Source organism: Protopterus annectens, chromosome 16.part0 (assembly GCF_019279795.1).
Source record: "Protopterus annectens isolate FY-2018-M chromosome 16.part0, PAN1.0, whole genome shotgun sequence".
In the NCBI taxonomy this organism is placed as follows: Eukaryota; Metazoa; Chordata; order Ceratodontiformes; family Protopteridae; genus Protopterus; species Protopterus annectens.
The window spans coordinates 517,236,158-517,263,606 of NC_056750.1; the positions used below are offsets into that span (position 1 = coordinate 517,236,158).

General features: G+C 40.2%; 1 protein-coding gene across 1 annotated transcript in view; it reads left to right on the top strand.

Moving 5' to 3' along the window:
- SPTAN1 (spectrin alpha, non-erythrocytic 1) overlaps nt 1-27,449 on the top strand; it is a gene marked incomplete in the record, with an annotated part of 2,849,969 nt that overhangs the window by 865,866 nt on the left and 1,956,654 nt on the right. Inside the window, 5 exon segments of the mRNA XM_044058813.1 lie at nt 5,776-5,877; nt 6,079-6,216; nt 11,855-11,965; nt 12,063-12,140; nt 12,429-12,584. Coding sequence (XP_043914748.1) covers nt 5,776-5,877; nt 6,079-6,216; nt 11,855-11,965; nt 12,063-12,140; nt 12,429-12,584 — 585 coding nt within the window.

Here is a 27,449-nt window from a genome sequence, read left to right on the forward strand (position 1 = left end):
AATGAAGATTCCAATACATTTAAAGAACTACAGTTGCAGTTAGCAAGAATAAGGCAATGTTGAATTTTAAAGTGCTGCCTTCTTTAAATGTTTAAAATGTACAATCATTATTCTGCTAACATAACTTTTGAGTTACTTTTAAATGTGTCTATTAGCAAGGTATAAAAACATTTTTTTTTCTTTTCTCTCTGTTCAAGTAGATGGCACTGGTTAATTATTAATATACGAGTACACAATGATGGATCTATATGGCTTTTGCCAGTGCAATGTTAAATGAAGTTCCAATACATTTTAAAGTACCACAGTTAGTTGCAGTTAGTAAGAATAAGGCAAATGTTGTTGAATTTTAAAGTGCTGCCTTCTTTAAATGTTTAAAATGTATAATCATTATTCTACTAGCATAACCATTGAGTTACCTTTAAAGGTGTCTATGAGCACGGTACAAAAACATTCCCCCTCCCCCCCCCCCCCGTTTGTCCAGTAGATGGCACTGGTTAAATAATAATATGAGTTCAGTTAGTTGCTTTTAGCAAGAATAATGCAGATGTTGTTGAATTTTTAAAATGATGCCGCCTTTAAATATACATATATTGTACTTGGTTTTTGAAAATATTGTTTTAACTCTTTAACTCTTGAAATGTTAAGAATTATAATTTTACTACAAAACTTTTTATCAAAGCTACTTTTCCTTTTCTCTATATAATATCTAAGGGTACAATTAATATAATATTTTTAAGAAGTCTGAAGATGAATATGCAGTATATAAATAATAAAAGGAGCGGGATGGGCACAGTCTGTTAGCTGATGACTGTTCGCATTGGGAACTGTATGGATATTATTGACATCCCTCTGATATATATATCTACTCCTTGTTGTTAAAAATAATAGTTTCTTTTAGTTTCTTAACTCATGCACATTTACAAATACAGAGGGATGGGTGGTTAGGCACCTATTTATAGTTTAGGAGTATAGAAGTCACAACATTTATTCTTAAGATAAATACACTAATATAAAAAGTTTATAACTGTATTTTTGTGTATCAGCTAATGAGAAACTTCAACAATATTAATAAAAAATGATAACCATAGACTTTTAGACTGTTAAAGGGATGGTAGATAAAAAGAAAAGAAATGTAATCATGCACCTCACATACCAAACTAAGGCTGATTTAACTTTCTTGCAAGAAACTCACTTAGATTACCAACTTTTGGGTTAGGGAAAGGAAAAGAAAATGGGTTAAAACAATAGTTGCTGCAAATTATAGTTCTTTGTCCAGGGGAGTGGCCATTATAGTAAATAAATCCTTCCAAGGAGAGATTACTTCCTATGAAGCTGACTCAAAGGGAAGATGGGTATTCTTTACTACTGAAAATCATACTTTGAACAAACCATTACTCTTTCTTAATATATATAGCCCCCGCTCAAATCAACAGCTCTTCATTTATGAAATCTTTAATATATTAGCCAAATACCCAAATCATCTGTTTATTGTAGGTGGGGACTGGAATGCTTTACTAAATCTAGATAAGGATAGATCACATAATAAAAATAGACAGTCACAATCTACCACTACAGCACTTGAAGAATTACAAAATGCATTTGAACTAGTTGACCCTTATGTTAAATTTCAGTATGATGAAACAATATCAAGATTCACTTTCTTTTCAGCCACTCATAAAACTTGGTCCAGGATAGATGCTTTTCCAATTTCCCTTGCTTTCCTTTCTAACAAATTAAATTATGCTGCATCACCTAGAACTCTTTCAGATCATTCCAAAATTAGACTTTTAATAAACTTTCAAGCTCATAAACAAAATATTTCCTATTTCAATACCTGGACGTTAAATCCTAAAATTATACAAAACCAAGAAACTACACAAGAAGTTCAGAATGTGCTAGCCCAACTTCAAAATGATTTTATATCCGATCAAATTCCATATGACATACAATGGGCGGCTACCAAGGCGGTCATCAGGGGTATTATTATTCAAAAATCTGCATGGCTCAAAAAAAAGTATAACAATCTTAAGAATGAACTAGTGTGTCAAATAAACACTGCTGAACTAGAACTTCAGGAAAAATATTCTATATTCTAAAGAACTTGAGGAAAAAATAATTGATTGGCAAAAACAATTACACAAACTCTATTTAGAAAATATTTCCTCCTTAGAATTAAGGTCAATATATCAAAATTCAGAATGGGCTCAAACACCATCAAAATTCCTAGCTAGACTAATTAACATAAAAAGTGGACCTCCTAGGATCAAAGAAATAAAATATGAAGGACAGGTGAAATATAAAGATCAAGATATAGTGGACGCTTTTGAAGATATTTATAAGAAATTATACAATATACCCTTAATCCTCTACAGACAGATTTGAGGATTTTATACATAATATAAACTTTCCACAAATTACAGAAGATCAAAGGAAACTCTTAGTCATCGATGCATTTAAGAGAGATAAAAGCTGCAATAAACAAATTAAAATTAGGTAAATCCCCTGGGCCTGATGGATACACATCGGATTTTTATAAGCTATTCATGGAACCTATCTCCAAGTGGTATTAAAAGTTTTCAGCTATATAATACAATATGGTATAACAGACAGATACGTAAGTAACTCCAAGACAGTGTTGATTCCTAAACCGCATTCTGACCCAACAGATCCAGCAAATTATAGGCCAGTAGCCCTCATAAACACTGATCTTAAGATATTAGCCCATGTTATAGCAAATAGACTTAAGAATATACTCCCCTCTATTATTTCCCAACAACAAGTGGGCTTTATGACAGGCAAACAAGTGACAACACCCTCCTTTTAGATACCATTGTAAGACTACTTAATAGGGATAAATGCCCCAGATATGCCCTTACAGTAGATGCAGCTAAAGCTTTTGATAGAGTAAACTTACACTTTCTCTTTTAATATACTGCCTTTATATGGTTTTCCTCAAGAATTCATTAAAATGATCCAGGTTCTCTATCAGAAAGCTTCTACCACTATACAGGTAAATAAACTTATAACTAACCCTATACTCTTATCCAATGGTACAAGACAAGGATGTCCTCTTTCGCCATACCTATTTAATCTTTATCTAGAACCCCTCCTTCTGTTTATTTCACAAAAAAACTTTCATCATATTCCCAGAATCCACAATACAAATTTTATATACTCTGCCTTTGCTGATGACTTAAATATATACTTCCAACTCCCCACTACTGACCTCCCAAAAATACTTAGTTATTGATGAGTTCTCGTTAGTTTAAAATTATAATTTAAATTTAAACAAGTCACACATTTCCCCTCAATTCTATAAGGCATAAAGAATTGTACTTTCCTATGGGTGAGATCAAAATAAATTACCAGATAAAATATCTAGGAATAATAATTACTTCAGACTTCAAAGATATTATAAACAGTAACCTACTAACTACATGGACTAGTATTCAAAACGATATGGATAGATGGAAGAACATTAATATGTCTCTACTGTCAAAAGCTAGTGTTGTCAAAATTAATTTTCTACCAAGAATACTCTTTCAATTAAATGCTACCTTTTCAAATATTCCCCAAAACTTCTTCCTTGCCATGGAAAAAGCTATATCAAGATTCTTATGTTATCCCAAATCTACCAGAATTAAATATGCAAAACTTGTACTCGCCAAAGATAAGGGGGGATTGGGGTTACCTGATTTTAAGCTTTACTATAGTATAATTACTGTATACAGACTAATACAAGTAATAAACTATGACTCGTATATAAATACTTGGACACCCCAGTGGACCAAAATCTGGTATGAACAGTTGAAATCCCTTGGCTATAATTTTCAAATCCTTACCATTCTTGAATTTAAACCAGGCTAGCATATACACGAAGAATTTGCACCCACTAATTAAAAACATGATTCTTACAACACAGAAACTATTTAAATCATTGCAATTAGCTGACGTTTTTGCCCTTATACAAACATTACACCTAAATCCTAATTTACTAATGAATAATAAACCAGTAAATCTAACAAACCACCCCCTGATAAAAGATTACACAATATGGGATATATACCAATGGAAAGACTCTAACACGGGGCAAATGAGACTTGAACTCAAACTTCCTATGAAATATAGTATTATCCTTAACCAACGTCATCATCTTATAAATGCTAAATTCTCACAAATACACACTGACTTACAGAACATAGATTTAGTTAAATTCATACTTGAAAATCTTGCGATTAAAGGGAAAACAATTTCTAGGACTTATAAAATTGTAATGAGTGCAAAACATCAGAATTCTTTATTATTTTCAAACTATTGGCAAATGAAAAATCAGTCACTGACTGAAGAAAATAAGAAACTAGCCATTGAAAATAGTCAAATTCATTCCTTTCAAGAAGCTGTTACATACACAAATTATGGTAAATAACAATCTATATGATAACTTATCTAAATTAATAAATTCAATCCTAACTTTTCGCCTATATGTCCCCATTGTCTGGATCAAGCAGCTGATATTTTACATGTCATGTGGAACTATACTAAGATACACAACTTATGGTGTTCCTTGAGAATAAGATTAGAGAAGATGGGATATGAAAAATCAACCCTTACTTGGGAGACAGCTATATTGTTCATTAATATCAATCATCTCCCAAAAATATTAAAACATGTCTTTATTACGATGTGTGCCCTTATTAAATTCTTTATTACAAAGAATTGGAATGTCATGTCACCAATTACATGGGAAAATTTTAGCAGTCTTGCTATCAAATATATCTCATCTCACAAATTCATTTATTCAAAAACAAAAAACAAACGGTATTATTATAAATATTGGGGTTACTTGCTAGATATAATTCTTGACAAATAAAATTTGTCTACAAATTGTCATGAAAAGCTAACCCTTAAATAAGAAATGAATGTAGTATAACCAGTCTTTCTTACATCTTCTCCCTTTTCTTAGTATATGTGTAACTAGATATTTTCCCTAAACATACAAATAAATGGTTAAATTTCTATTTTTACTTTATATATAGACTATCCCCATTCTAACTATCCCTTATGAGACCAAATGAACATAAGAATTCTCATACTTTACTTGACAATGTAGTGACTTGTGTATATATTGTATGTATGTATATGTGTGTGTGTATATATATATATATATATATATATATATATATATATGTATATAAAATATATATTTAATTTTCTCGGAACGAGATTGTTGTCTGTTTTCTTTAGATAGGTATTTGTATTGTTTATTTGTGTTTTTGAGTTACCGTATTGTTGTTGTCTGAAAAAAGAAAATTGAAATGGAGAGATTTTGGGGAAAAAAAAGATTCAAACTAATGGTGAATGTGCTTCAGCACAGCAGTGCCACCTGCAGCCCTTTTTGAGGATGGTTCATATACTTGCCACTGATTTACATTAATTTCTCAACAGTAGGTAAGGTGTTTGTTCGTCTGTTTTTTTTTTTAAATGTATTTAGCCTTACTTTTCTGACCATTAGTGTTCCAGTGTAGGAATTTGTTGAAATAACAAACTAAAAATTTTTTTCCTGGCCAATAATAATAATAGTTTATTCTTAACTACAGTGGTTTGGTAAATTGTTTTGAAGTGTGAAGAACAAAGTATACCATAGAATTTGTAGACTGCTTGCCATTATTATCTTGTATACTATGTGGGTGCAGATACAATTTTTTTGAACTTTATATAGAATACCTTGTTTTGCCTTTTGTGTTCAGTACCAGTTTATCACCTATTTCTTTTTAGGGAGAGATTGATGCCCATGAAGATAGCTTTAAATTTGCTGATGAAGCTGGTCTCGACTTACTTTCTTCTGGTCATTATGCTTCGGATGAAGTCAAAGAAAAGGTACAGATTTTTATATGTGATTATAGATACAACTCTCATAATCTTTTTTTTTCTTACAATTGGAAAGTGTACTGATGTTTCACTTTTTTTTTTTCCAAGTAAAATGTTTAAATTTGTGCAACAGTTGCTGAAACCACAGATCATGTCTAATTTAAATAAGATTGATATGTTGTCACTTTGTGCTTTCTTCCCTTTATACAGCTAGCTGTCTTGACGGAAGAAAAGAACTCTTTGCTTGAACTTTGGGAAATGCGACGACAGCAGTATGAACAGTGCATGGACCTTCAGTTGTTCTACAGAGACACGGAACAAGTGGACAACTGGATGAGCAAACAAGAAGTGAGTGAGCAAAAACCATTCCTGAAAAACAAATTGTATTCCTTGTTTGTTTTTATAAATTTTGTTTCATAGTTTATTTTTCTTAAGCATGAATAGCAGCTCTTGAATTCATTTTTGTCCAGCTTGGTGGTTTTGAATTCCTGAGTTGTTATGGTTGTTACAATGAAATTAAATAGTATTATCAGGTTTCTGTAATTGAAACTTACCAACGATCAACTAATTCCTAATATTGGGTTGTTTGAGGTTCAGTTGCACTACTTTCTACGGTAGGTAGCCCAGGTATTGTCTTTTGCTTTGACCTCCCATGACATAGTCTGGTTATGGCCACTGTGTCATGATACAGAGATTTGGAATTTTCACATTTAACTCCATTATGCTAAGCTTGGAACTGAAAACATATCCAACACAGTGCAAGCCATCTCTACCAATATGAAAAGAATGTTGTGGACTTCACAGATGATTGCACATTGAGCAACAGCTTAATTTCAAAACTCTGTGAAAACAGAAACTAAAAAAAGGGATGACATTGAAAACTGGGTAAAATTTAGTCACTGGCTAGTAATTAACACTGCCTGGATACCAGCAAAGATGAAACTTGGATAACCTGAAAAAAAAATTAACCAGAAAAGGTGAAAGGAAAACTGTGGCTTAGAAGACTGTGATAAAGGAAAGCAAGTTGCAATTCTCTCTGTATATTGGCAGGTGACAACACTGATACATACTGTTTACCATTCCTACCAGTGTGGGAGAGCCTTCCGTCAGCTGTTCAGCCTGATTTTCTTCACACTCCAGACACCCCTACAACTTGTCGGATTACTTGAAGGAAGATGAAGGTCTCTCCAAACACCATTATATTGAGCGACTTCAATTACCCAAACATAGACTGGGAGCATTACTCTAGCTCCAACACCCTAGCCCAAAGGTTCCCAGAATTTATAAACTCAAATGCTATGGAACAACTTGTTACCACTCCCACAAGAGGGGAAAACATACTGGACCTGATCATCACCAACATGGGGACTCTATGTTCCAGACCAGAAGTGTATCCCTCACTGGTAAGATCAGACCATAAACTAATCTCACTGGATATTCACATCCCAACTCCACCCCTTGCCCTGAAAACCACAGTGAAAAACTTCTCTAAAGCAAATTTCACACTCCTCAAAACCGAGGTGGAATCCTTCAAAGCCCCCAGGCCTGTGGAAAATACGGCCCAGACCGCAGAATCCTTTATAAACGCATTCTATGAACACCTTCAGGAATGCATGGATCATGCAATCCCAAATAAAACCAAGACCCAATCCTCCAAAGGCAGACGTCCTGTCTGGTGGACCCCAGCCATAAACAAACTATACAATAGAAGGAGGAAGCTACTACATGATAGAGCAAAATCCCAAAAAGGGAAGGCATCTCTGATCAGTATTAGCAAAAAACTATGGGCACTCATAAAATCGTCTAAGGCCAGCTTCGAGAGAAAAATTGCACAGGACACTAAGGATAATCGCAAGGCTTTCTTTAGTTATGTTAGGAACCTGGGTGGGAATTCCCAGATATGCTCAGAATTAGTCCAAAATGACAAAAAATACACCGAACCCACAGACATTGCCAACATCCTAGCTGACAGGTTCAGCGCAAACTTCTCCCCCCCTCCCACCAAAAGGGCAAATATCTATCCCAGCAGAGTGCTTACCCCCCTGACATCTCACATGCTCAGGTAAGAGCTGCCCTCTCCAAAGCAAAAAACACAGCATCAATGGTACCAGACTGTGTCCCACATGAACTCCAAGAAGAGCTAAACCCAAACATAAAACTACTGTTCAATCTCAGCCTTACTACAGGATATGTACCCAAAGAGTGGCGTACAGCAACAGTGGTCCCTCTCCACAAATGTGGTGCCTCAACGGATCCTGGAAACTATCTCCCCATAAGCCTGACTAGCTTGGTCTGCAAAGCTATGGAAAGGATCATCATGGACCTCATAAATAAAGATATTGGGGACCTACAGACACTGGATCCTACCCAGTTCGGCTTTAAGGGGAGATCCTGCCTCTTAAACCTGGTTGATTTCTTTGAAACAGTCACCAAGGCCATTGATGAGGGACAGGTGGTCCACACAGCCTACCTGGACCTCGCAAAAGCCTTCGATACAATACCCTACTCGGGCATTATAGATAAGCTCACCAGCTTAAATATAAACCCCTATATCACTAGATGGGTTGCAAACTGGCTCAAGGACAGAACCCACATGGTTAGAATTGCTGGAGCCATGTCAGACTCCAAACCAGTTACAAGTGGCGTCCCCAGAAGGCTCAGTCCTGGGACCTCTCTTGTTCGGTATATATTTCTTGGAGGTACAGGCCAACACGGAAGGACTGTGGCTGACCAAGTTCGCAGATGACTGTAAACAGGGTGCCATAATCGACTCTCCAGCTGACACAAGCATCTTCCAAAAGGGCCTCATAGAAACAGACAACTGGTGCCAGAGCCATGGCCTCAAGCTAAACGCCAAAAAGTGTATAGTCGTCCCCTTTGGCAAAAACAAAGTGCCCACAAATTACCACATAGGTGGTAATCCATTAAGTACAGAAGAAGTAATTAGGGACCTGGTGACCCAAGTTGATCGCAATCTCTCATTTGACAACCACGTGGCCAAAGTGGTTAGAAAAACATTTTGTATAGCCCACCTAATCATGAAAGGATTCACATCTAGATCAGGGGAGGTCATCGTGCCTCCTTTACTCATCCCTCATCAGGCCCATAATTGAGTACAATGCCCCTTTTGGGATGTACCTTACCAGACACTTGCAGCAACTGGAAAGACCCCAAAAGTACCTCACCAAGAGGATCAAAGGGCTCAAACAGATGCCATATGCTGCCCGGTTAAAAAAACTCCAGCTCTACTTAGTGGCATACCGCCTGCTCAGAGGCGATCTGTGCCTGACGTATAAAGCCATGTCCAACCCGGAATTAATGGACATGCTGCACCTCAGAAAATCCAAATCCCATCGAGCTACGCGCTTGAGAGACTTGAACCTCAGCACTGAAATAAATCGGACATGCTGGAGGGACAGATTCATAACCCAGAGGCTCCCTTCACTCTGGAATAAAATCCCAGTCCAGGTTAGGCAGAGTCCCTCATTGACTCTCTTCAAGAGGAATCTTGATGAGTGGATGGGAGATCGTAGGTTTACCCCGGGTATCACTTCTGTGTCACTGTTAGACAGGGGCACAGTATACTAACCTTGAAAAAGGGCATAGCAAAATTAATTTAAAATGGGTGGCGAAAGCCAAACACACTCTGGCTAGGCTTATAAATGCCCTAGGGCAGATAGCCTAGTATGAACCTATAAGAATCTTGCAGTTGTTAAGCCAAAAAAAAAAAACAGCTAATGATTTAGATTGTGTAGGAGATGACTTCCAGCATTTCAGAGGAAAAAATAAATTAAATCTACTCAGAGGAGTGTAAAATAAATGAAACATTGAAGGAATATGTCAACTCAAATATTAAAAGGCTGGAAAAAATAGAAATAGCTTTAACTAGCTATTCAGATGAACTGGTAAAACTGCAAATATCAGTGGCTGAAATGAAAAGGCAGGCTTGAGTGTGAGGCTTTTCAAGAGTACCTTTTTCATGGTACTTCCAGGATGGCTGCACACTGATCAGCAGCTTAATTCCAGCTGTCTTGGTATGTCTTATGTTGTAGTACAAATGTGCATGGTAGATTAAAGGTGTAGCGTATTATAAATTTGTACGCTGCACAAAAGAATAGCATTCATAAGTGCTTTTGGGTCAGTAGATGCTCTAGAATGTTATCAATATGAAGTTTGAAGACAAAAATGTCTTTTTAGCATTTCTTGAACATGTTACAAAGCTCTGTAGAGTGGAGTGTTCTGAGGAGTCTATCTAAAAACTATTTCCAGACCTTTTGAGACCATTGAGTCATGATGGGGATGTTTGTTTTAATTTCATACAAAGCCCATCAGTTTCAGGGCATAGTATTTAAAATTGCTAACACTGGCATTTCATTTTTATCTGGTATCTGTACCAGTGTTTGTTTGCCATCCCCAACAATCAGGTATAATATTTTTCACATTGGTTTCGTGTTTATACTTTGTATAAAGCGGTTCTGATGGATGTAAGTAAAAGCAGCTTGTTAATGCTTCACGTCTGTTCATAGGTTCATAGATTTGTACTAGGCTAATTGCCCTTTTGGGCCATTTGAAGCCTAGCCACTTACCCCATGTGAGAATCAAACCGTGCACCTTGTGTCTTTAAGGTAAACACCTTAACCATTATGTCATCCTCCCACCCAAATAAACAGCCATGCAGGTCTCAAACCTAGGACCCTGTACACCATAGTCACAGTAGATAACCACCAAGCCATTACAGAAAAACAAACTGTTTGCTGTCAGTTTGGAGTAGATTGTCTGACTTTTATGCATTTTGCCCAAGGATTGCCAAAGTGGTTTGGTTAAGGTGTTTATTTCAAACACAAAGTACAGGGTTTGATTCTCACCTGAGAAAGTGAAATTGACGTGGATTAAAAAGATCCACAAGTATGGTTGTGTTATACTTGCCTATGAACCTTTGTCCAAACAGTATAGGTAATTGTCTTCATAACATTTTTCTTTTTCATTGCTTTTTATAGTTCTGTTGTATACAGATTAGAGTTTGATCAAGTACATTTGTGTGAATGTGAAATAGAAGTGTAATGATTTAGAAGAGGATTATCTGAATAAGGTATTTGTGTATAGTGATGTTTGTTGCTGTATTACTAGCTACTGAAAAATTTTAGATAAAAAATTGTTCCTAAATTATATTAATATGCACACCACAGTATAAAAGCCCCCCCCCCCCTAATGTATAGCCTGTCTGGGAGGTTGGTACATCATTCTGAAATTTATGAATACAGTGCTGTGACTTTGTTTCTCTGTTACATTGGCAGCAACTGGTTTGTTGGTGTTCCTGCTGCAGTGCTTCACACATTTGCCCATGACGTTTGTCATTGGAATGATAGGAGGCTATCTAAAAGTATTGTGTCTGCTCAACTGTGACAAATAATGAGTGATAGAAAAGGCAAGCTATTGAACTTGACACTCCGGTTTTAGTGGTTGGGAACTACATCCATTGGGGATTCCTGTAATGGTCTTTTTAGTGTACCTGTTGACAAGTGATGCCTCATGGCAGTATCTGGTAAGGGTGGGAACCAAGGTGAAGCTCTTTTTTTTTTTTTTTTTTTTTTTTTTTTTTTTGTGGTGGGGGTGAACCAACAAGTCTTCTCTTTAGATTGCTGAAGTGTGGCATTTGTCAGGGATGCGGTGAAGATATATACATGTTTATGATGCAAAATGCTGTTATTTTAATCACTGAACCACTTTATTTTCTTTTGTCCTACTCTAGGTACAGTCTTTGCAGCTTGTGAGTGATTGTCTTGTCCTTGTAGAAGTTTTCCCTTTGTGACTGATTGTGGAAGTATTGTACTCCTGGGCTATTAATGTCTGTACTAGCTTTGAGAGGCAGGGTTTGTGTGTAATGTAGAAATCTTTTTTTCTGTATGCATTGAACCTTATTTAAGATTAGGATTGTATGATCTGTAGTTTTGTCTAATTGCGAATTGCGTTTGCTGTCAAAAACTAGGCTTTTCTGCTCAATGAAGACCTTGGGGACTCGCTTGATAGTGTTGAGGCTCTCCTGAAGAAACATGAAGATTTTGAAAAATCTCTTAATGCTCAAGAGGAGAAAATTACTGTAAGTTTTTCTCTTCAGTTTTACTGACCTCATTGATTATTTGAAGATGGATGTAATTAATTTCTTGCTCATGTAATTTTCTTCTCTCTGTTTTAAGGCTTTGGATGAATTTGCCACCAAACTGATACAAAACAATCACTATGCGAAGGAAGAAGTTGCAGCTCGCAGAGATGCTGTGAGTATTTCGTATTTTCTGAGCTGTATTAGAATATTTCATTAGTACTGCTGTTTTTTGAAGTCTGACTTTAAAAATGTATAGTCATTTAGATACTTTTGATTGTAAACTGACAAGTTTTTATTGCTTTTTTTCTGTAGGCTATCACACAACAGAACAGAATTAATTTGGTTGGGTTATAACCTTTGCTATGGCAGGCCAAGCCTAGTTCAAAATTTAAGATGGGCAACTGTAGTAACTGACTTTTTTTCAGTGGAGTAATTTTGATTCTTTACTTCCCCCCTCCAGCTCTTGAGCCGCCGTAATGCTTTGCATGAGCGTGCTGCACACCGCAGGGCTGCTCTAGAGGATTCCTTCCACCTGCAACAGTTCTTTCGTGATTCAGATGAGCTGAAAAGCTGGCTTAATGAGAAAATGAAAACTGCAACTGACGAGTCTTACAAGGTAGGATAGTCAAATACTGACAAGTTATTACTTTAATAAATTTACAAGAGCCTGTTTTTGCTTTATATGCTCAGTTTCCATTTTAGAAATTAGGTAATCTCACAGTGCTACTCAGTCGTCAGATTCAAAATCGACACTATATTAATTTTGGAAAGTTTGGTGTGTGTGTGTGGGGGGGGGGGGTGATGATGCTATTTTGTAGTAGCCCATATTTGGGTTTCCTTGACCCTGAGAGTTTTTACCAATGACTAAGATTGTAATGTTACCAACATTTCATAAATTGCAGTGTGTTTTTTTTTTTTTTTCTGAGGGGGCTGCACTCTTGATTTTGAGGGCAGTCTTCCATACCCCAGATTTGTAAGTAGACCACATCCAGGGTTATACTGACTTGAAGGAAAGGGAGTGATTGTTTTTCCATTTTGTCTGATTAGGTGTGTCCTCAGCGGACAGTACATTGCAAGAATCTGAGACTGAGATGAGAGTTCCTGCAGTGTGGTTTGTAATGGGTCTCTATCTGCAGGCCAATAGTTCAAATGCCTTATTTTGGTTCATTATTGTGGGTGGTTCATCTTGGTGTTATGACATTGAAGTTAAGTTAGCTGTTAAGACTGTCATTATGCGGTCAAAGTAGACTTGTCTATTTAGCTTGCACGAGTTATGTCTTTGTTTTGGCTGGCTGATATGACTAGTGGTTATAAAAAGTGACTTGGCTGAGAAATTTAAATGTGCCTTTTTTTCTCTGAACAGTGTATTTTTCTTAGTCTGAGTTCTGAAGACTACTGTTGTCTGGATTGGAGGTAGACTTGTTTGTGCAGGGGGTCTATACACTTTTACATTTTTGAACAGATCATTTATACATGACATCCAAGCAAATAGTAACATTCTAATTGTAGAGGTCTAAGCCTTTTTTTTTTTTTTTTTTTTTTACCACTTCCTAGTTATTGATTGTCTGCATTTCCACAGGATCAGTCCATTAGGTCCTCTTCCTGTGGCTTAACCTATTTGTTCCTCCTTTGTGGTGAGAGCTCTCCAGCCCATGTGTTACCCAGTAGAAGTGAGTGCCAGGTGTGGTGTGGACCAGTGTACAAATCCTGCTGACTGTCGTATCCTTACCCCCCACAGCCTTGTGAACTCTGCTATAGCTGACTCAGGAGGTGCATGTGAGCTTCTAACACTGTGCTGGGCAGTAAGGAGTTTGATTCGCTCTTAATGCTGTGACAAGCTAAGCTGCTTGCTTCCCTCCCTCCTCCAAAGTTGGCTGAGTCAGCATTGTTTGCTCACTTTCTTCTTACACTACTAGTTCATCACCTATGCTGATGTTTCACACAGGTCATCTGGGGTGCAGTCAGCGCTTTCTCTCTCTCTCCCACAGGGCTAGGTCCCACCACCCTCATAGTTTTGTCTGATTGTATAATGTCATTCTGAATATGGAGAAAAGTCATTGTTTGTTTATTTCATGGCAGCACTCTTCTGTTAACAGCGAACTCATGAGATCATGTACATTTTTTTCTTCGTTCGTATAGTATTTCAATATTAATTGTGATGTTGAGGTTGATGCTTCTGTTCTGTACTTGATGTTCTTCGTCTTCCCTTGCTGCAGTCCTGACTATTGTGTTTCAGACCAAACAGAGTTGGAATCCCTCGCTGGGGAACATTTATGTCAGAAAAAGTGAATAACTGTATTTATTATCATACATTGTGTATACCTTGTTTAGGTTGTGCTAGATTTAACAAGCGCACTATTAAGAGGAGGCTTGATTGTGCTAGGTTAGTGTTTGGGAAGCGTTGTATAATATAATATGCCGCCGGATGCCCCGCCCGCTTCATCAAAGAAGCGCAAGGACAAAAGCCAGAGGTTTTGCCAGGAGTCTCTATGGAGTCTCAGGCAGATACTTTACTGTTACAGGATGTACCCTCTCAGCAGGTAGGCCAGGCTGACGGGGCTTCTCAGGTAACTGTTCTTCCTCTTCCCAAGGTAGTTAGGGCCAAAGCTTCTTTAGAGGTAGGCCAAGTTCAGCTTCTGTGGGCTCTGTGCCTAAGAAACATATGCTTAAAATGGCAGAAGATTTGATTACTCTGATTAGAGGTTCTATGCCCCGCCTGATAAGAGGCCTAGGGTGGAACAGGAGTTTGATAGTTTTGAACAGTGTTCACAGGCTTCAGAGTCTTCTGTGGAAGACTTGCAAGAGTTTCCTGCTTATTCTGATTCTGATGTGGATGATGCAGAGGCTTCCTGAACCCTGACTCCTTGCCTCCTGCTCCTGTTAAGCCTGATAGGTATTATAGGCCTAAAGGTGTTAAAGCTTCTGTGGTTAAAAATCCTGTACCCTCTGATAAAGAGGCAAGGGCTTTTGGGATTTAATCACCAAGACAGATGGGTGCTGGATATCATTCATCACGGTTACAGATTTTATTTCCACACAATGCCCCGTTACTCCAGATAGGGGCCATTCAGCCAGTCCCTGTATCAGAAAGGTTACTTGGACGACTGCCTGAAACTATCTCATCAGTCCTGCTGCAAGGACAGTCCTTCAAGCAAGCATTAGGGTTCATGGCATCTTCTATGGTGGTGTGCATGTAAATGCCAAATGAGGAATGAGCAATATGGTATATCAAAAAAATGTATGGACACAGCACTGCCAAGATTCGACACTGTCATTCAGCCTGCACGACTCTTCAGGCAAGGTTTCTGCCAGGAGCACAGAACTCCCTAAAAGTATTGCACAAAGGGGTTTCATCACACAGCTTGAAAGCCAGATTGGCGCAACACTGGTGGGTACCACCTCTTCTAAAGTCTTAAAAAAGCCTCCATGGCCTTTACCCTCTGATTCCTCATCTGTTAAAATGTGATTATGGAAGCTAGAAGGAGGTACTAGGGAGAGTGTACGATGAAAGAAAAGAATTTTTATTTTGGAGTACAACAAAGAATTTGGATTTTTCAGAGCCTAATTTAATGTGTGTGGCTCTTCAATATCTTACTGATTATTGGACAAAGGTTTGTCCTTCTCTTCCATAAAGATTCATGCTGCAGCAATTTCAGCTCACTATGATTGGTTCAAGCAGTTTCTTAGAGGGCAAAGAAATATAAGACCCCCGATGAGCTCCTACTCCTGCTTGGGATCTCAATTTTGTGTTGGAAAAACAGGGTTTCGTTACGTCTAATCCTTCCTTTTATGCTAAGGTGGTTTCTAGTGTGGCTTTAAACCAAACTATTCATTTGGATTTTGCACTTTAGATGTACACAGGCAATTTTGAGCAGGACTAAAGATTTTAGGCAGTCTCAGCAGTTACTTGTTTTTTGCTTTTTGAGTTCACAGAGGCAAGCTGTGTCAAAACAAACTATTTCTAGGTGGATTGGCTTTTGCATTGCGCCAGCTGTGTTAGCTGTTTGTTGTCAGCTCCTGCTACTTTTTTATAATTTGCCAGCCTCCTTTACCTCTGCTTTGGGATTCTTTCTGCTTCTGAAGGTTGCATATGGGCTATTAGACAGACTTTTGCATGCTGCCTAGGCCTGAGGCACTCAGTTTTATATGTTGAGCTTTGGTATCAACATTAAAAGATTAATGTCCATATATAGGCTTAGTGGGTGTAACAGGTACCTTCATAACAATTCTCTTAGTGACAGTTTATTACATTTCCCCAAATATTTGTGCAAAAACGAGTCCTCACTTATTGAAGGTAAATTACTATTCTTTGAAGAAATATAACCTTTTTGTTGAGGTCCAGAGATTTATGCTTTTTGAACTTTAAACAGAAACTTCCTATTTTTAGGGGATGGTGGCACAGCTTCTTTGTGGATGGTCTTGAACATTTTTTTCCTCTCATGATGTATTTTAACTCTGAGCACTCGTTTCAAAGTATTTGTGGTCCAGTTTATTTTGTGCAGAAATAGTGTAACCATGAGCTGTGCTAAGAATGTGAATGGTGTGCCACTTTTGAAGTAAAATGGAGGGTGCACATTGTAAATAAAGCAAATCATTTTATTGTGTAATTTCAAAGTAAAGTTGTAGGGCTTCGATACAGTTTTAGTATTGGGATTAGAGTTTGAGTTAATGTTGGGTGTTGAGTTTTGTCTTAAGGTTGTACTTTCAGGAGTAGGAATAGAGTTTTAAGGTTATGGTTACTGCAAATAACCATTGTTGGTAACTGATAGAGATGGGGGGCATTGTTCATGTGCCAGGACATAAGTTAAATTAGTTATACCCTATAAGCTGTTAGTAACCAGTGTGTCTGTCCCTTCTCACATTGGTTTTCTGTGGATTGACTATACTTTGCAGATGTAATTGATTCCAGTCTTCTGTAATACTGATATTGCCTTGTCTGGCTGTGAAGGCAGTGCTCATTCGCTTGTTTTTATTTTGTTTAACTAATTTTAGGGTTTCATTTACTTTATAGCTGCTAGAGAGAGTCACACTTAGTATTTCTATCAGCTTATGATGACTTTTCTTGGAGCCGAAAGCAAGTCAGTTTGCATTGTACATAAACTTTCTGCTACCAGCAGTTTCAGGTGATTGCCACAATCAGAGTTAAAGGTTTCCACTTACTAATGAAGATTATGAATATTTAACAGCGAACATGAAGTTTTGTCACAGCAGGTCTTCATGGAGATGTTTCATGTCACCTCCTTCATTTCCATGCAGTTTTGTGGTTCAGGCTAAGTTGCCTCTTGAGTTTAGCACCTTAAGTTTTCCATTAGATACAAGTTTAAGGAAGGTTTCCTTGGATATGGGTAGGTCTGCATCTACAAATCCTTCTATGGAGGGTTTGGCTTTCCTTACATCCATTCCTGTTTAATCGCATCCGGCTGCTGTAGCAGTGTTATGAACAACTATTGTCCACAACGTTTACTATGTAAGAAGGGAATGGAAAAAGATTTGACAAGCCTTTCTTTTTCCATATCATATATGCACACCTGCACATACATCTGCAGACAGTGTCATCAGTTCAAATATCACTCTTGTGAATGTGGGAATAAACCCACATTGGCACAAGCTAGACATGTAGATGCCACAAACAAGGCACCCCAGCTGAGAACTAAGCAGCAGAATCTGTTAATGCGCCACCCTTGGTTTTCCTTTCCAACATTTAAATATCCTAAGAGACTTTTTGGGCCTTGGAATTGCTGCAGTCTGCCCATCATATAGAGTCAGCAAAGGGTGCACTGTCCTTCAGGGCTTATGTTAGTTGGTAGCATGTCATCACTCAGATGTACAGGAGATTGTGGGTGCTTTTTTTTCCTCAAACGATTCTACAGGTCATATAACTGGGACACAAATGTCTTTGCTTTGGCCAGTTTATGGCTTGGGGGTATTCACATTGTCCATTTGACCAGAGAGTATGTGTGATAGTGGACAGTCAACTTAAATGTGTAAAACACAATATTGGGCAGTTGTAGAAAACTGTGTTTTTAATTGCTATAAATTAAAACAGTGTAAAACTTGTGTGTGGAAGATTTTCAGTCCTATATCTCTAGATGTGAAGTTGTTCAATCTTGCAGTTTATTCTTACACGTGGGTTTGGAGCCGAGCTATTGACAAGTCAGCCACTTTACTAGCTAAAGCTCTCAGAATAGCTCGAGGCCAGTCCCCTATCCCATGATGCTCTTTGTCCTACCTCCGATCTAGTTTGCTGCTGCAACTAATTGCAAGGTCTTTGGAGAGCTTGGGCCAGTAGAACTTTATTACTTTATCTTTTGACTTATTTGAAGTGTTTTTCTTTAAAAATTGATACTAAGATAGTGTACTTTGCTTTGTAGGACTTTGGTTAGCCTTTGTTTTGTTTACTATATAATTAACGTTCTATAATGATTGCTCTTAGGCCTCTGGCGTTTTTTCTTTGTAAAATACAGTGTGTTGCCATTAAAATTTACTATTGTAGCCTAGTTGTACAGGGATTTCTCAACTCTGGACTGTATTTTGCTACCGTATCCCTTTTAAATCTAAGATAGTGTGTTAAGTAGTTAGTGTGTGTTCTATCCTTTTTATATCAATAGATAGTGTGTTAAGTATTGAGCGTGTTTTATCCCTAGTTGTGCAGGGATTTTATATCTTAGCATGGTTTGTTTGCTGTTTACTGTTGATTCTGTGAACTTATTGTAATTCAAGTTGATCAGGGCTCTGATCACTTCAGTTCTGTTTTGTATAACATGGCAGATCAGAAAGAAAAGCAAAGATCTGGTTTCAAGAAGTGTAATTGTGGGCAGAAAATGTCCATTACAGATGGACACGTTAATTGTGTTTATTGTTTGGTGCCTGTACACCTCCAAGAAGAATGCTCTATCTGCCACTCCTTCAGCAGTAGGGTTTTATTAGAACGGAGAAGGAAGTTGTTAGATAGAGGCTTGTTGAAGCCAGACTTTCAAGAATCCCTGGATAAGGTTGACCAGACCTCCAAGTCCTTGAAGGGGTCGAAGTCCTCGAAAGTGTCCTCGGAGCCCAGGTCATCAGCTCCAAGCCTTTCTGTGAGGGAACAGATATCTGTGAGCTGGTAATCCTTTGATTTGTGGCGTCTTCGGTTCCTTTGACCCATTCTTGAGGACTCTTGGTGCAGAGGCTTCTGGAGAACCCGGCATTGGCTAAATTACTGTCTGCTTCCCCAACTGGGTTTGAAGGCTGACACTGTTTCACTGGCTGTGACTACTACTTAGCCAAGCAGGGCCTTTGGAGCCGGAGGAGGAGGATCTGATAGCTGAGGCCTGTCCCAGTGCCTTTGGCTGCATCAACCCCGACTTCTTTGGTTCCATTGGGTTCTGAGCCTGCTGTCTCGGCCGGGAGGTTGCTGTCTTCCTCTGAACGTCCTCTTCCTCTCTTGAGTTTAGCACCTTAAGTTTTCCATTAGATACAAGTTTAAGGAAGGTTTCCTTGGATATGGGTAGGTCTGCATCTACAAATCCTTCTATGGAGGGTTTGGCTTTCCTTACATCCATTCCTGTTTAATCGCATCCGGCTGCTGTAGCAGTGTTATGAACAACTATTGTCCACAACGTTTACTATGTAAGAAGGGAATGGAAAAAGATTTGACAAGCCTTTCTTTTTCCATATCATATATGCACACCTGCACATACATCTGCAGACAGTGTCATCAGTTCAAATATCACTCTTGTGAATGTGGGAATAAACCCACATTGGCACAAGCTAGACATGTAGATGCCACAAACAAGGCACCCCAGCTGAGAACTAAGCAGCAGAATCTGTTAATGCGCCACCCTTGGTTTTCCTTTCCAACATTTAAATATCCTAAGAGACTTTTTGGGCCTTGGAATTGCTGCAGTCTGCCCATCATATAGAGTCAGCAAAGGGTGCACTGTCCTTCAGGGCTTATGTTAGTTGGTAGCATGTCATCACTCAGATGTACAGGAGATTGTGGGTGCTTTTTTTTCCTCAAACGATTCTACAGGTCATATAACTGGGACACAAATGTCTTTGCTTTGGCCAGTTTATGGCTTGGGGGTATTCACATTGTCCATTTGACCAGAGAGTATGTGTGATAGTGGACAGTCAACTTAAATGTGTAAAACACAATATTGGGCAGTTGTAGAAAACTGTGTTTTTAATTGCTATAAATTAAAACAGTGTAAAACTTGTGTGTGGAAGATTTTCAGTCCTATATCTCTAGATGTGAAGTTGTTCAATCTTGCAGTTTATTCTTACACGTGGGTTTGGAGCCGAGCTATTGACAAGTCAGCCACTTTACTAGCTAAAGCTCTCAGAATAGCTCGAGGCCAGTCCCCTATCCCATGATGCTCTTTGTCCTACCTCCGATCTAGTTTGCTGCTGCAACTAATTGCAAGGTCTTTGGAGAGCTTGGGCCAGTAGAACTTTATTACTTTATCTTTTGACTTATTTGAAGTGTTTTTCTCTTTAAAAATTGATACTAAGATAGTGTACTTTGCTTTGTAGGACTTTTGGGCGGTTAGCCTTTGTTTTTGTTTACTATATAATTAACGTTCTATACGGAGCGATTGCTCTTAGGCCTCTGGCCGTTTTTTCTTTGTAAAATACAGTGTGTTGCCATTAAAATTTACTATTGTAGCCTAGTTGTACAGGGATTTCTCAACTCTGGACTGTATTTTGCTACCGTATCCCTTTTAAATCTAAGATAGTGTGTTAAGTAGTTAGTGTGTGTTCTATCCTTTTTATATCAATAGATAGTGTGTTAAGTATTGAACGTGTTTTATCCCTAGTTGTGCAGGGATTTTATATCTTAGCATGGTTTGTTTGCTGTTTACTGTTGATTCTGTGAACTTATTGTAATTCGAAGTTGATCAGGGCTCTGATCACTTCAGTTCTGTTTTGTATAACATGGCAGATCAGAAAGAAAAGCAAAGATCTGGTTTCAAGAAGTGTAATTGTGGGCAGAAAATGTCCATTACAGATGGACACGTTAATTGTGTTTATTGTTTGGTGCCTGTACACCTCCAAGAAGAATGCTCTATCTGCCACTCCTTCAGCAGTAGGGTTTTATTAGAACGGAGAAGGAAGTTGTTAGATAGAGGCTTGTTGAAGCCAGACTTTCAAGAATCCCTGGATAAGGTTGACCAGACCTCCAAGTCCTTGAAGGGGTCGAAGTCCTCGAAAGTGTCCTCGGAGCCCAGGTCATCAGCTCCAAGCCTTTCTGTGAGGGCACGGTCGCCTGCTCCGCAGTCTTCGGAGCTGTGCACCGAACAGATATCTGTGAGCTGGTCTCCGGCCTTGGAACCGGTCTCCAAAACTCTGAAGTCTCCAATCCTTTGATTTGTGGCGTCTTCGGTTCCTTTGACCCATTCTTCGAGGACTCTTTCCGATGACGATGTAGTCCGGGTGGTGCAGAGGCTTCTGGAGAACCCGGCATTGGCTAAATTACTGTCTGCTTCGTCCCAACTGGGTTTGAAGGCTGACACTGTTTCACTGGCTGTGACTACTACTTCTGCGAGCCAAGCAGGGCCTTTGGAGCCGGAGGAGGAGGATCTGATGGTTGTGGAGCCTTCGGAGCTGAGGCCTGTCCCAGTGCCTTTGGCTGCATCAACCCCGACTTCTTTGGTTCCATTGGAAGAGTCTCGGAGCAGACACTCTCTCGTCTGCACCGGGGGGGTGGGGGACCGATGCGTCGGTTCTGACCCTTCCTCTTGGGGCTTTGTCGCAGATGAGCTCGGCTCCGTCCTCTGGTTCTGAGCCTGCTGTCTCGGCGCCGGGGAGGTTGCTGTCTTCCTCTGAACCGGCTGCTTCTTCGAGTCGAAGCAGCAGTGCATTCGATGCTATGAGGAGGGTTATGTTGTCTAAGACACACACATCGTCAGGTCCCTCCTCTTCCTCTCCTGAAGTGCCGCATTCTGCCTCAACATCGCAGGTCCCTGTCAGGTGTCGAGACCCAGAGCCTCAGGTACCCCTATTGGATGACACCTGCTCTCCTGAGACTTCACCAGAAACCCCCATTGATGAGGCTCCTAGAAAGAGATTATGCAAGAGGAGGCATTTAGATTCCCCTCAGGAATTGTTGACACCAGGCACCAACTTAGAGGAATCGGAAGGGTCCCCACGGCCCCCCTCGGAGGCTATCTCCTTTGCGGATATCCTGGAAGTCCTAAAGCAGAGGGGTGACTGGCAGTCCGTTAGTCCTACTGAGGATGAGTTGGTGCTCCTGAAGGCCTTTGGGTCTCAAACTTCCACCTCCTGGGTTATTCTGCACTTTGAACTGATGGATTTGGTAGCTCTAAGGCCTTGGGAGTCTCCTAATTCTGTGAAACGGGTCCCTTGGAGGCCTAGTAAATTAAACACCTCCCCCCAAGACTATGTTCTTCACTAAGGGAGTCCCCATTGATGCCATGGTGGTGGTGGCGGCCACCAAGAAAAAGATGTCAGAAACCTCTTCCACTGTCCATCCCCCTAATAGAGATTCTAGGACAATGGACAGATACGGGAAACGCATCTTTAGTTCATCGACATTTGCCATGCGATCGCTTAACTATTTGACTTATTTCACCCGTCTTCAACGAGATGTCCTCAAAGAGCTTGGAGATGCTCTACAGGGCAACACAGATGAAGCTGTCTCTGATAAGGTGACGACACAGCTTAATACCCTTAATTCTATTGTGAACTTGTCCATGCGGCTCATTTCCTGTGCAGCCGATGGATCGAGTTGGGCAGCAGGTTCAGCGATAGCTCTTTGGAGACCGTCCTAGATGCGCTTATGCTCCTTTGCAGAAGCCTTTAAGTCTTCCTTTGTCAATACCCCATTTGATGGCTCTTCCCCGTTTGGGCCCAAAGTCATGTAGACACTCACTAGATGTGAGCAGGAGGGAAAGACTCTGTCTGCCGTAGGAGTCCATTTTCCACTCCTACTAGACCATACCCCAAAGGGCAGAAAAGTGGAAAAATGTGGTTCCGAAAGTCGCAAGGAGCTTTCCAGAACACATGTAGTGAACCCCCCTCCAGGGGCAGAGGAGGGGGCAATAACGGAAGACGCCACCCTGGTGGCAGAGGGGGTCCGCAGAACCAGGGTGATAGGGGTCAGTTCGTTGGCAAGCCCTACCAGTGCTCCTGAGAGGAGGCCCGACTGTCCTGCTCTGGACGCAGTCGAGGGTCACTTGGCTTTGTATCTGAATGCCTGGCTAGGAATTGCAACAAATTCTTGGGTACAAAGCATAGTTACCAGAGGATATATCATTCCATTCCTACAAAATCCGCCTGTCAGCACAAAAATCCCAGAAGTTCCACCCAGTCTTAGGGATCAAACAACCATAGAAATTCAGAGGCTGCAGGAAAAGTCCTTACCGCTGCCTCCAGGCATCAACTAATTCTGTCCAGAGATCACACTCTCTCTGCTCTCAGACATCACTATCAATTTTGAGAAATCTGCGTTGTCGCCATTGCAGCATTTCTCCTTTATCGGAGCAGAACTAGAAACTACCACTGCCACAATAAGATTACCCCTGGACAGAATAGACTCTCTACGGAACCAGGTCTCAGACATTCTGCAGAGAAAGAAGGTACCCGGCCCATCAAGTACTGAAGCTCTTAGGAACCATGGCAGCTACGCTCATAGCAGTTCCTCTGGGACAAATGCACATGATTCTTCAGTGGTTACTATTCACCCAGTGGTCATACCAACATTTTCCCGTGTCATTCTTAATCATGATTACGGACTCTTGCAAGAAGGATCTTCGCTGGTGGTTGACCAGCCAAAAACTTGTGGTGGGTCGCCCATTTGTTCTCCCCCCACCGTCAGCCACGGTGACCATGGACACTTATCTAATTGGGTGTGGGGGGTTATTTTAGGGAAAAACTGCCCAAGGCACCTGGTCGGAGACAGAGTCACAGTTGTACATCCAATGTTCTAGAGTTGAGAGTGGTGCTTTTGGCATTGCAGCACTTTCATGACTCTCTTTTCTCTAGAGACGATTGCCATACAGGCGGACAGCATGTCGGTAGTCTGGTACATCAGCAAACAAGGAGGAACCAGGTCTTATCCCCTGTGTCGAGAGGCCTTGAAAATTAGGCTGTGTCCACCGGGCACTTTCTTATAGCAACGCATATCCCGGGGAAATCCAACATAATAGTGGACAAATTGAGCAGAGCCATTCTGCTACCTCAAGAGTGGTCCCTCAAAAATGAAGTTGCGGAGAAGATTTTTCGCAGATGGGGCCAGCCTTGTTGTGACCTGTTTGCATCCCCTATAAATGCCAAATGCCGAAGCTACTTTGACCTGAATGCCCCACCGGGGGACAGCCCAAGGGACTCGCTCATACATGATTAGTCCCTGGGACTCCTGTATGCTTTTCCTCCTATTCCCAAGTGCTTACAGAAAGCTAAAGCCCTCGGCAGGATGGTAATCTTAATAGCCCCGCTTTGGCATCAGATTTGGTTCCCCTTCCTCCGACTCTACCAACTGGAGGAACCTTGGATTCAGGACCCAGTTCCAGACCTACTGACACATTTGTCAGAGAACCCTCCACGACTCTCTTCGTTCCCTCAGACTGACAGCCTGGCTACTCCAATTCCCTTCCTAGCCAGGTCACATGATTTTTCTTCGGAGGTACAACACATTCTTGTATCTTCCCATAAAGCTTCTACCAGAAAGTTGTATGCTAGTAAATGGAAGCATTTGCCCTTTGGGCTTCTCGAAACAACATTGATCACTATGTGGCCCCTATTGCTAGTATTCTGGAATTTTTCTCTAAACTTTTTCAAGAAGGTGCTTTGGCTGCCACAATTAGTCCATTTGGCTGCCATCTCGAATTTTCATCTTGGAGCTGAGGGTTCTAACTTAATGTCTCTGATTTGTTGGGCCTTCTTTAAGGGCACCATTCATCTCAAGCCTCCTGTTAGACAGCCATTTACTCCCCGGAATTTAAATTTTGTAGTGTCCCGGATTATTCTTCCTCCCTTTGAACCTGCATCATCCTGTCATTTGAAGTTCCTCTCTTGGAAGACTATTTTCTTGGAGGCCATCACCTCAGCACGCAGGGTATGTGAGCTCCAAGCTCTCTGTCAAACCAGTGTATTTGGTGTTTCATCCGGATAGGGTTTCTCTGAGGACTAATCCTTCATTTTTGCCAAAAGTGTGTTCTGAGACCAATCTGAACCAAACTATTGAACTTCCAACATTTTTCCGTAATCATTCTAATCAACTGGAATACATGTTGCATAAACTTGATGTCCATAGACAATTGAGATACAAGTTGGACAGGACAAAAAAATTTAGAAGTTCCGACCAACTTTTTGTGTCTTATGCTGACGCCAAGAAAAAGGATTACCAGTTTCTAAAGTTACCCTTTCTAAATGGTTAACTGACTGCATTAAATTTGTTTATTCTGCAACGAATCAAACATTGGAATATGGAGTGAAGGCCCATTAAACCAGAGCCATCTCTACGTCTTCGGCTTTTACGGCTCGCTTACCTTTGGACACTATGTGCAGCTGCCACTTGGTCTTTGCCGCATACTTTTATCACTCATTATAAAGTGGACAGGGCCTCCATGGTCAGGGCTTCCTTTGGTTCCACTGTCCTCAGGAATATACTCCACTGAGCCACCCAGGATTATGGTGCTTGGGACGCTACCCACGTGTAAGAGTAAACTGCGAGATTGAACTACTTTGCATAAAGAAGTTATGTACTTAGCATAATGTTCCGTGTAAGTTGTTCATTTCGACTTTATTCTTACATTCCCACCCACCATCCCCCGCCAGGGTCTCAAAGGATGGGTAGACTTTGGGTCTGGTAGTCTTTTCTGGGATTCTTACTCCAGCTGGAGTACTTCTCAGTTTTTATTGTTGCTGAGTTCAGCAAACTAGATCTGGGGTAGGGCATAGAGCATCATGGGATAGGGCCCTGGCCTCGAGCTATTCTGAGATCTTTAGCTAGTAAAGCGGCCGACTCGGAGCTGATGGCTCGGCTCCGAACCCACGTGTAAGAGTAAAGGCGAGATGAGCAACTCACATGGAACATTATGGTAAGTACATAACTCCTTTTAATCACTGTATATTAATCAGATCAGACAATAGTAGTAGAAGTAGCGAACTTAAACCCGTCTTAAGGCAAATAAAATAAATAAATGTACAGTTGTACAGAATTACTATGTATTCGAAAGTAATCCAAGCAAGGCAGACAGTATGTTTCCAATCAAAAATCCTTTAATGTGAAGTTGTTTAATCTCGCCTTCATTTTTACTGTTGGGTTCGGAGCTGAACATTGGCTCCGATTCGACCAAATAGCAAAGCTTGAGTTCTCGAACAGCTAGAGGCCAAGCCCTATCCCACAATGCACCACTACATTCCCCAGATCTAGTTTGCCGCTGCAACTGATCGGGTGTTCTTTACAGCTCTTGGCCGTTTATTGGAATAGATGTGTGAATCTATAAAATTCTATCCTTTTTCTCTCTGTATAGTGGTTAATAGTCCTAAAAAGTGTTGGCTGTTGTCCGTTTGGACTTATTTCCATTTAGATAAATTTTCTTATTAGTGTGTTAAGATTCTTGAGTGTGGCCCTGTTATTTTAGTAAGGTCGTTGGCCTTTTGTGATGATTATATCTCTATCCCAGCCTGGTTAGGCTTGCTGCAGTTTTTTTGCACCATTTTACTTTAGCCGGTCAGGCTTTTGGCTGTTGTTTTCAGACTAGAGGCTTCTCGTTTATACTGTTAGCCAGTTAGGCTCTTGGTGTTAGTTTTGCTGCCATTATAACTAGTTTATAACCAACAGGAAGAATATATGTATATTGTTCTCAGACTTATTTGGATTTACTGTTTTGGAACCAATATGTCAGAAAAGGCTAAATCGGGATTTAAGCGCTGTCCCAAGTGGAATCAAAAAATGTCAATAATGATGGCCATTCCGCTTGTGTGTACTGTCTAGGGGAGGTACACTTGCAAGAGTTTTGCTCCATTTGCCATGGCGTTAGCTCTAGGGTTTTAGCCGAGAGAAAGCGTAAGTTGGTTGAGAGGGGCTTGAGTAAAACAGACTTCCAGTCTGATTTGGTCTCTGCTTCCAGTCAGCCAAAACCATCTTCATTTGGATCAGCACCAAAGGGCTCTTCGATCCTGAAGTTATCTAAGAAGGCTACGGTCTTGGCTCCACTGCCATCGGAGCCAACCGTTCAGGTTGCTGGTAGGAGCCAGTATCTTTTACCTTGAGGTCCCCGATTCTGGGGTCACCGGCTCAGTCAGTGGTATCCTCTCTGGCTTCTAGACTGTCTGATTCGGATGTGGACTGAGTGATATGGAGACTTCTACAGGACCCGGCGCTTGAAAAATTCTTGTCTGTTTCGACTCTTGCAGCTTTGGAACCGACAAAGTCCTCTCCTATTGTTTCTCCTCCGACTCGTACCGAGACTTTGGAGCCGGAGGAGGCCAGTCAGTCAGTTGAGCTGTCTGTGCCGACCACCCTGATATCCTC